General features: G+C 45.2%; 1 protein-coding gene across 1 annotated transcript; it reads right to left on the reverse strand.

Annotated features, from left to right (window-relative positions):
* Positions 1-226: 226 nt before the first annotated feature.
* On the reverse strand, positions 227-2,740 carry LOC110884586. The gene is made up of 2 exons (XM_022132304.2): positions 2,153-2,740; positions 227-1,815 (listed from the first exon to the last, which is right to left on the reverse strand). The coding sequence occupies exons 1-2, from the start codon at positions 2,582-2,584 to the stop codon at positions 892-894; spliced, it is 1,356 nt and encodes a 451-aa protein (XP_021987996.1). The 5' UTR covers positions 2,585-2,740; the 3' UTR covers positions 227-891.
* Between the last annotated feature and the right edge of the window lie 8,301 nt (positions 2,741-11,041).

Below are 11,041 nucleotides of genomic sequence, written 5' to 3' on the forward strand. Positions count from 1 at the left end.
CGCTTAATCCTCTGCTATAGATTAGCTGTATACTAGTGTTATAAAAACAACTTAGTTTTAAAGCATAAAGTACAAGTTGGAATGCACATGACATGATCCATCCTAGTGGCAATTACAGCTGTAAACATACCACTTTAACCCCGTGGCCACGTCGTCATCATATTTCCCAAACACGCTTTCCTTCATACGATGCGAACCCACTCACATTTGTCAAAAAGCCAAACCAAAAAGTTAAACAATCTTAACAACTTTCTATCCAAACATGCAACTTTTACAAAAGTAAAGGGACCAAAAAGAATCTTCCTCCCAATATAAATAATAAACATATATATTTCTTTCAGTAAACCTACATCAGTAACATTTTGGTTACAGTAGGGTTATAAAAAACACAAAACAATAGATCACAAGAACCATCATCTTTGATCTTTGACACCAACAACAATTGTAACAAAAAATAAAAAAACCTAAGTGAAACAAACAACATAAGTAAAACCATACGTTATGGAAGGTGAACTAAAATTAAACCTCCATTTGATCTATGGGCATGTTTGGCTTAACTTATTTTCAACTTTTTCAAAAGTCCTTTTGGAAAAAATAAGTCAGAAAAACATGACTTCTAGCTTTTGCAAAGGACTTTTGCCTTCAAAAGGAAAGCCAAACACCCTCAAAAGTCCTTTTTTCCCTTCGAAAGTCCTTTTTTCCTCAAAAAAAGGAACCCCAAACACCCTCTATAACTAACTAACATGTGAGTTTCTAAGCCCCCCATTGGCTTGTGAAAACCCAAGTTGTGAAATTACTTAAATACCCTAAAGCTTCTAATTTGTAATTGTAACTACTAACGTGTTAAAAGTCAATCAGAAACTACCGTTGACCCTATATGAACAATTGCGGTTAAACAAGGGCTGCAACCTTTGCTCGGTGACCGGAGACCATAAGCGTGGATTTCCCTCTTTCGCCCTCCGGGAGCTCGGCTGTTTCGCTAAACGAAGCGGTTTTTAAGTCGGCCGGAGGGATAAAACAGTCCATTGACAACCCGGGGACATTGAATGCAACTTCTTCAATGGACCATGCTTCTTCCATTCGGGTTTTGGTGTGGCTCATAGCCATCTCACCGAATCGAAAAAGGGTTACTACGGAGTGACCCGAGTGGGCAATCATTATGCCTTCCACTGGCCGATAATCATCCATACTGGAGTTGATTGTGGTCTCCCAATAGACCGCATCCCCCCCAGTGGTTTGAATTCGGGTTAGATGTGAATCCTCCATGTGAACAATAAGCCCGGTTTTTTGGCTAAAATAGCCAAACAAAACATGCCTTATGATTTCGGCTGGACCTTCACTTCTAGCCTTTAATGTTTGTGGGTCAGCAGATATTTTAAGAATGAAGCAATCTTCACCATTGATCTTCTTTTCACCGACGCATTTTGCATCGGTAAACATACTCGCGGTGGTTCTAGGGTCAAGGCCCTGAAGAGCGCGACGCAGGGGTCGAACAGGGCCTTTCGCGGTATGAGCACCGAGCCACGGGGTGTGCCTCCAAACCAAATCCCCATTGCAACCCGCGTGAACCTTGCTACCACCGACCGCCAGCTCAACATACCACATATCCGGATTCATCTGCCACAAAACGAATCCCCCAGTGTCGGCCGCTCTGGCCGCGTGCTTATTTTTGACCACTCTTGATGCGGTTTCGAACTCGGACGCTACCATCTTCACTTTCCCCATCGCGTACGCGTTTTTTATCGAGTTTTGTAGCTTTTGCCCTCCGGATGCAGCTGTGTACTGCTGCAGTATGTACTGAGCAGACGAGGTTTCCTGTGTAACAATATGCAACACAGGAAACTTAATCAAATCATATCTTCTAATTATAATTATAACACAAATAATTAGAATAAAACCTAACAAATTTTTTTCACTAGTAGTACAAATGTACAATAAAGCCCAATCAAATCAAATAAACAGACAATCTTAAAAACACGTAACAAAATATTATTACTCAAGGAAAGTTGTTGACCAGATTACTTGAAATAAGCTAAAATCCAAACAAAATATTAAGTTTCTGAAAATAGAAAAACACTGCAGATTTTCGTTACAAAATATGAAAACAGTCAAATCTATGACGTCCAACATTAAAAAGACAGGCAAGACTTACAATAGGTGTGTCCTTGATGCTGAGGTGAAACAGAGGGTCAGTAGTGCTAACGTGCACCGGGGCTAATGGTGCGCCCATCACACCTAGCAACAACCTCAAATCAGACCTATGTTTATAAGCCATAGTAGCAGTCATGGATGGAGCCCTTGAAAGCTGACCCTTCATCCACTGTCCAATAGCCGACCCGACCCGCTTCGAGTCACCAAGCTCGGACCCGTCTTGGTCGGGTCCTTCGTACAACGGTGCCAACACTTCTCCGGTGAGGCTCCCGACTAACGGCTCTCCGTTGGTCAGCTGTTTGGGCCTCCGACGGAGAAGTGCTGACATCGGAGAACCGGTTCGGGCCGGGCTTTTGGACCTGGACCGAACCGGTGATAAACCGCGAATGACTTCGTGTTTTAGAGTAGAGAAAAAGCCTTGTTTCTTGTCCATTTGTTTTGTGAAAGTGGCTCTCACTAGAGAAGAGAATATGGAATGGAGTCTAGTGAGAGAAGACGAGAGACATGAAGAGTGAGAGAGAGAGATGAATATGAATATGGTGTGAGAAGAGTAAAAAGAGACTACTGCGTACTGTTTATGTTTAGGTTGTGCCTGTGGGTGACAATGAGGCGACGCGCCCATATAGCATGTTATCATAGCACATTAATATTTTTACTCAATAATATAATATAATATAATATAATATAATATAATATAATATAATATAATCTGTATCTATATCTATACATATAATAAAAGAAAACACTTTAGGGACACTTATCATCATATTAGACCATCTCTTATAGATAACTATAATTTTAGTTTAATCTCTTATAAATAACCCTCATACTAAATATTATTTAGTTTAATATCTTATATTATAGATAATTCTAAATACTAAATATTATTAGTTACAATATAATTCTTATTTTTTTTATAAATAATTATTTCTTACTTAAAGTTTATCGTTACTAATCTCTCTTATTTTATAAATATTAGTCCAGGTCAGATGATTCAGTTCAAACATATATAAAGTTATTAGAAAAACATTACATATAGTATACATACAGTTTTAATTGGCAATGGTGACCCGATAATTTTTATAGAAAAACTAAGACAACAATTATAACTGTTTAATGTATCAATTTAGGGATTGGAGAAAAATATAATTAGGATTTTTTAGAAAGAGAAAATATGCAATTAAATTTAGTGGGTTGGGGAAATATGTAATAAGGCTTCTTAGGAGTAAGGGGAAATATGTAAAAATCCCCTTTACTTAATACTTTAATCCGAAAATTTCTCTTGTGGGTCTAAACCCGACATTGTGAATCGGCCGTCTGGCTGCTTCCTTCCAATATTTTTGAGAGTATTGATGCCCTAAAAAGGGTCGTACTATTATGGCATTAACACACACATACTCGCTTTGCGAATTATAATTGTAACTTTTTATTTCTTATTAAATATAATGTAATATGTAAATACAATAATAAGTATTATATAATATAATATATTTATTTTTGTATCATTTTCAACGATTACATGTTTCTTTGATGAATTTTATAATAGTAACATACATCATCTTTATATTAACTCATTTATGTCAGTTTTGTATATAAACGTCTCTAGCTTTAGTTTGTGAAGGGGTATGGTCCCAAAAAGTCGCGCAAACCTCCGACCAGGTTGCGCGCGGAACCATACTCCTTATTTCAGAAAACTTATTAGCAGTATCCACGCGCGACTTACACGCGTTGTAGTTTGTCCCGCGCGAGGCAAGCTTCACAAGAGGCCCAGATACCAGCACTTAGCATAAAACAATGGAACAAATGAGTAGGCTAACCCCGCGCGGGTTAGTTTGTTGTACAACAAGAGCCACTCAGTAGGAAAGCGCACGGCTACCTACAGTGGTACATAAGGTACAAGTGGCAGTAAAAGGAGCCAATGAGCGTCTAGCAGGCTCTGGTCAATCGTGCGCCACGATCGCCTGACGAGAAGTACACAAGGACGCCTACGTGGCACCAATCAGAGGACGGGGACAACTGTCCCACGATCTCCACTTGTCTGCTGATGACAGAAGGACAACAAGGCCGACAACAATGACACGTGGCTCCAATCAAGGTGCGCCAGCACCGACGAGCGTCTAGAAGCCACTAAGCGGTCGACGCTAGTGAGACAAAGAGCATATCCGTTTTGTTGTCCGCTTCTGGCCCAAGGCCCATCAGCCCATAACCCCTTACACCTCTCCGGCTATAAATAGAGACCTCATCCCACAGGTTAAACATTCTATTCCCTTGGCTCTCACTCTTTACACTTAGTTACTCTCAAAGCAGTCGCTTATTCTCACGCCGGAGCCTGGTTAAGAGGGAAACCCCCACATTCCCCTCTTAACGAGTAACGGTGTTCTGTTTTGCAGGATTGATTACCAAGTCGGAGCTCAAATATCATCAAGAAGATTAACCATCATGAAAGGAACATGAACCAATCTAATTAACTCCCTGATTAGATCACTGTTTCTTCATTGGCGCCCACCGATTTTTTCTATAACCACCCTCATCTTCTTTTATTTGAGCCTTTGACACCTCTTTCTTCCTTCGACTATGACTGGTCAAGGAATCATCCCAGAGTTCGGTTTCGGAACCAACTCTAACACGGCGTTGGGCGAAGGAATCCAAAACTTCCAAGCCCAACAAATCGAAGAAATCGGCGAAGTTGAAATCAACAATACTGGGGGTCCGCGCGGGAGCTTCACCCGCATCACCCAAGTGGTCACCCCAGGGAACGGAGAAGGACCTTCGAACACAGCGCCACCTCAAAATGTATCTGCATTACTTGGCTTACCAGAAGGCGAAACCCCAGCCTCGTGGTATGCCAAGAGCATCGCCACTATCAATGCAGCATACCAATCGCTCATCGCGCAGCAAGCAGTTTTGACGGCAGAACCGTCCTTGGTCACCCCTCAGAGTCAGGGGGTGCGCCAAATGCCCCCACCAGCCAATATACAAGGCAGAATCAACAGGCCTCCCCCGACAAGACGTTTAAGCGTACAAGACACGCGCGATACAAGAGGGGAAACGGATAGTTACTACGACTATCCGTCGAACCTTCAACGAGGCCCTGTTCACAGCCGGCTCACGCCGCGCAACATGAACAACGAATGGGAAGAAACGGACCCATATGATCCCACATGGGAAGGTGACGAGGAATCATCAGTCTTTAATCGTTTACCAAAAAACCATGAGTACTACAAGCCAAGACAACACATTGGCTACACAGAAGAAGCTGAAAGAGATTTCCGCCTGGCATACAGACCAGCGGAAGCTGCGGAACACTCCAAGTTTATCCCGAAAATTGCACTCGCGCCGCTTTCACGAGAGAAGCTACCCCCAACTGTTGGGAAATTCAATGGGTTGACTGACCCAGACGATCACGTCAGAACATTCACGAGTGTGGGCTGCATGGGAGGTTGGAACATGCCCATGTGGTGCCACCTGTTCATTCAAACTCTTACCGGAGCGGCTCGCGCCTGGTTTGACAGCCTTCCGCCCGGGAAGATTAAATCATGGACAGATTTCAAGACGCAATTCTTAAGCTACTTTAGCCAACAACGTCGCTACCAACGTGACACAGCCGAAGTAGAAGATATTTGGCGAAGAGATGGTGAAGGTCTGGAGGACTTCATCACGCGTTTTAACAAAGAGTGTCTGGAAATAGGCGGCGTCAGTGAGCAACTCATGCGCTGTCACTTCAAAAAGGCTATACGCTGCGATAGTCTCATCAGAACCATCACAGGCAAAGATGGAATGCCAAAGGAGTGGGATAAACTAATGGAAGCCGCAAAAATCGTCGCGCAAACTGAGGAGTCCCTTGCTGGTGGAAAGGGCTATTACCCAGAAGATCGGTTTTCAAGAGGAAGTACACGCGATAACAACAACAAGCGTAACAAATATAAGAGTCATGACTGGAAGTCTGAGAGACCAAGAGGCCGTGACGACAGGCCGCGCTACAGAGAAGACGCGCGAGAAACGATTGACCGAATCGGTTACAAGAAGGCGGTCAGAGACGACAATCGTGACAAACACTGGACTCCGCTCACAAAAACTCCAAAGGAGGTATTGATGACGGAGAATGTCGATTTCAAGGCGCCCAGACCAATGACAAACAAGAAAGGGCAAGACCCCAACTTGTACTGCGATTTTCACAAAGATTCAGGGCACCTGACCGACGACTGTTATAGCTTGCGCCAAGAAATCGAGAGAGCGCTCAAAAGCGGTAAGCTAAGCCATTTAGTGAAGAATGTACGCAAGGAAACCCGTCAACTCCAGCGCCACGATGAAGGGAACCACAAAAAGGTCCGACGACTAGAGACTCACATGGTCAACGGACCCAGGTACAGCGCGAAGGAGAAAGGCAAACGCCCTTACGAACCTTCTTGGCAAGAGCAGCAAGTTATATTTCCGGTAGTGCGCGGCGGACCTCGCGCCACACGTCCCGTGGTCATTACCGGCATAATCGGGCATTATGAAACTGACTACATATTCATAGACCCGGGAAGTACTGCCGGCATCATTTACGAACAGTGTTTCAATCAGTTGGATGAAGAGGATAAAGCGCGACTCGAACCTGTCGATTATCCTTAGTCTGGATTTTGCAACGAGATGGTTTTTCCTCTCGGACAGATCAGTTTCCCCGTCACGCTCTCTGACGGGAAACACTCAAGAACAACAAATGTGAACTTCATGGTAATGCCAGTGAAATCGAGGCATGATGTGCTTATTGGTAGGGAAACACAAGGCGAGCTAAACATGGTGACTTCAACACCTCATTCTGCGATAGGTTTCCCAACCAAGACAGGAGTAGCAATCATATATGCCAAGAAAGAAGTAATGTCAACTGAAGAGCTGTGCCCAACAAAGGCGGCAAGGGTCTCCACGACCGAACCAGAGAAATGGGTTTTAAACCGAAAATACCCTGAGCAGACTGTGACAATTGGCCACGCCATTTCGTCAGACATCAGAACACGTCTAAAACAGCTGCTGTTTCGAAACATGGATATATTTGCCTGGACACCGGCAGACATGACCGGTGTCCCGTGCAACATCACCGAGCATTGCTTAAACACGTACCCATCTGTCGAGCCAAAGGTCCAAAGAAGGCGCAGCCTAGGGGCAGACAAGACTAAAGCAATGAACGAGCAGGTATGCGAACTGCTTAAAGCCGGGATCTTGCGAGAGGTAAGATATCAGAGTTGGGTGGCGAACCCCGTGATGGTCGAAAAATCAAACGGCGGATGGCGCATGTGCGTAGACTACACTGATCTCAACAAGGCGTGCCCAAAGGATTGCTATTCCTTGCCTGAGATCGATAAAAAAATAGATTCTCTCGCGCCATACCGATGGAAGTGCTTTTTGGATTGCTACAAAGGATACCATCAAGTGCAGATGAAACTAGAAGATGAAGACAAGACAGCGTTCAGAACAGATCTTGGAATCTTCTGCTACACGAAGATGCCCTTTGGCCTGAAGAATGCAGGCGCGACATATCAACGCTTGATGGACAAGACCTTTGCAGGTGACATCGGAAAACATATTGAGGTTTATATCGATGATCTAGTGGTTAAAAGTCCTGAGGAGGACCAAATGTTGAAAGACATCGAGAAATCGTTCAACTCATTGCGCAGCGTGAATATGAAGCTAAATCCAGCCAAGTGTTCCTTTGGCATGGAAGAAGGGAAGTTTCTAGGCTTCATTGTCACAAACGGCGGTTTCAAGGTGAATCCAGAGAAAGTACAAGCTATTGAGCGAATGCCCTCACCGCGAAACATCAAAGAGATGCAACGACTGGCCAGCCGACTGGCCGCGCTTAATCGTTTTCTCTCCAACCACGCCGCAAAATCGTATCCCTTCATCAGCACATTGCGCAACTGCGTAAAGAAGCAAGAGTTCAAGTGGACACCGGAGGCAGAAACAGCTTTTCAACAAATGAAAGCATGTCTGATTGAATTGCCCACCCTAACAGCGCCATTTGAAAAAGAGCCCCTTGTGCTGTACTTGTCCTCCTCGGATAAGGCAGTAGGGTCAGTATTGTTGGTAGAAAGGAACGGAGTGCAAACCCCGATCTATTACGTCAGCAGAGTACTCACAGACCCAGAAACAAGATATTCCACAATGGAAAAGCTGGTTCTTGCGCTACTACACGCCTCCCGAAGGCTGCGCCGATACTTCACAGGCCATGTGATAACTGTGCTTACAAATTTCCACATTGGAACTATACTACAGAAGCCTGAGACATCAGGCAGGTTGGCAAAATGGGCCATTGAACTGGGCGGCCATAACATCCTGTACAGGCCGCGCCCGGCCATTAAGGGGCAGGTCCTCGCCGACTTCATCACAGAAGTGCCGGCCGATAAAATCAAGGAGTGCGAGCTGATAGAGACTCCCGAGGAGGATACAACAGATGAAACTTGGATGCTTTACACCGACGGGGCATCAAACGAAGATGGCGCGGGAGCAGGTTTGCGCCTGGTAAGCCCAGAGAATCACGAGTTTACTTACGCCATTAAGTTGGACTTCAAAAACACCAACAACGAGGCTGAGTACGAAGCATTTCTGGCAGGCTTACGCCTCGCCATCAAAATGGGAGCCAAAAGCTTGCGCGCACATGTTGACTCACTCCTAATAGCCAGTCAAGTGAATGGCATATACGACGCGAAGGGAGAAGTCATGGCTTTGTATCTGGAACAGGCGAAAGAATTGCTCCAACAATTTAAATCCCACAAAGTTATACACATCAATCGCTCCGAAAACAAGCCAGCTGATGCCTTGAGCAAGCTTGCCTCGACCTCCTTTCAACATCTTGCCAAAGATGTAAGGATAGAGGTACTCAAGAATCCATCGGTGCTGCTGCGACAAGTGAACGTGATCGAAACGGGCCAATCTTCATGGATGACCCCGATAATAAAGTACCTGCAAGAGGGGGTACTCCCTGAAAACAAAGCGGAAGCGAGAAAGATCCAAAACAAAGCCCTACAATATGAAATGAACGGCGGTATTCTGTACCGAAAGTCCTTCCTGGGGCCACTACTGCGCTGCGTGGATCCCCAGGATGCGAACTACCTGATAAGGGAAATCCATGAGGGGATCTGCGGTATTCACTCCGGGCCACGGATGGTTGTCGCGAAGATCATGAGCGCCGGTTACTACTGGCCTGGTATGCATGTCGACGCGCTGAAGGAGATCCGCAAATGTGACTCTTGCCAGAGGCACTCTCCAAAAACACTGCGCCCCAAGAACGATCTTATCCCCGTATCCACTGCATGGCCTTTCCAGCAGTGGGGAATTGACATGGTGGGACCTTTCCCGGATGCTCCCGGCGCCGTAAAGTTTATCATAGTGGCTGTCGACTACTTCACCAAGTGGGTAGAGGCCAAAGCCCTTGCATCCACCACAGCTATGATTGTGCGCAAGTTCATCTGGGAGCACATCATATGCAGATTTGGCCTTCCGCTCAAGATCGTAACTGACAATGGCACCAACTTCGCATCAGATGACCTCAAGAAGTGGATGAAGGAGATGAACATTGAACACACTTTCACATCCGTTGCGCACTCCCAAGGCAACGGACAAGTGGAAAGCGTGAACAAATGCATCGTCGAGGGAATAAAGGCCAGATTGGGAACAAGGCGACGAGGATGGGTTGATGAGCTCCCAAGCATTTTATGGGCTCATCGAACCATGCCAAAGACGAGTACCGGCGAAACCCCCTTTAGCTTGGTATATGGCTCAGAGGCGGTTATCCCGGCGGAGATTGGCCTACCCTCACCACGTATGACAGCGGTCAACTCAATTGACAATGAAGCAGAAAGGCGCCTGGACTTGGACCTGTTAGAAGAAAGGCGCGAACTCGCGCGAATCAAAGAGGCCAAGTACAAAACCCAGCTGGAAAGGTACTACAACACAAGAGTCCGCATTTGTACCTTCACCCCAGGGGAATACGTCTTTCGCGACAATGAAGCGTCAAATGCGGAACGTCCAGGGAAGTTGGCACCTAAATGGGAAGGCCCATATCTGATACATGAGGTCTTGGGAAAAGGGGCCTACAAATTACGCACCCTAGATGGCCACATCTTACCAAGGACATGGAATGCGCAACAACTGCGCAAATGTTATATGTAATCTATTCCGGCCTTGCGCCCCATTTTAATTCCCTACGTCGGCTATAAGCCACTAGCAATTATGTACGAAGGCCTACGCGCCTACTTTTGACTTAATGAACGCATACGACATGTCTTTCTATTACATTTTTTCGTTACAAATGCATGCTAAACTTCTGATTAGCGCGAAAACACTCCAGCATCTCAGGGTTTGTTCAAATCGCCTCCAAGGTCCTCCACAAACAAAGCGCGAGACCGGGCGATAACCTTTTATATAAAGGACACTTCCTTTTATTCGAGCTAATTTAACCTAAGTTTTATAGCAATGCAATAATTGCAACGGAAAAAACGAAAATCTTTCATATCATTTAAAACTTGCGCAACAGCGCAGCATTGTACATTCAAATACCAAAAGGAAATTACAAAGGGCATAAAAGCCTATCAACAGCCTACCCTATTCAACATGACGGTCACCATCATCATCGCCGTCATCATCGCCATCATCATCATCGCCATCATCATCATTGCCATCACCATCATTGCCACCATCATCGCCATCGCCACCATCATCACCAACTGGCTCTTCATCGGATAACTCGACAGTAACTGGTGGATCGAGGACCGCTTTAAGGCGCTGGCAGCAGTCGTCTTTCTTCAAGGATTCCACAACCAGATCCATGATAGGCAAGGAAAGGTTGTCATACGAGTTTTCAGCCTGTGCAAGCGCAGCATCAGCACGATCAGTCACCGAGCAATGGCTTACA

This window comes from Helianthus annuus, chromosome 10 (genome assembly GCF_002127325.2).
Source record: "Helianthus annuus cultivar XRQ/B chromosome 10, HanXRQr2.0-SUNRISE, whole genome shotgun sequence".
Lineage (NCBI taxonomy): Eukaryota > Viridiplantae > Streptophyta > Magnoliopsida > Asterales > Asteraceae > Helianthus > Helianthus annuus.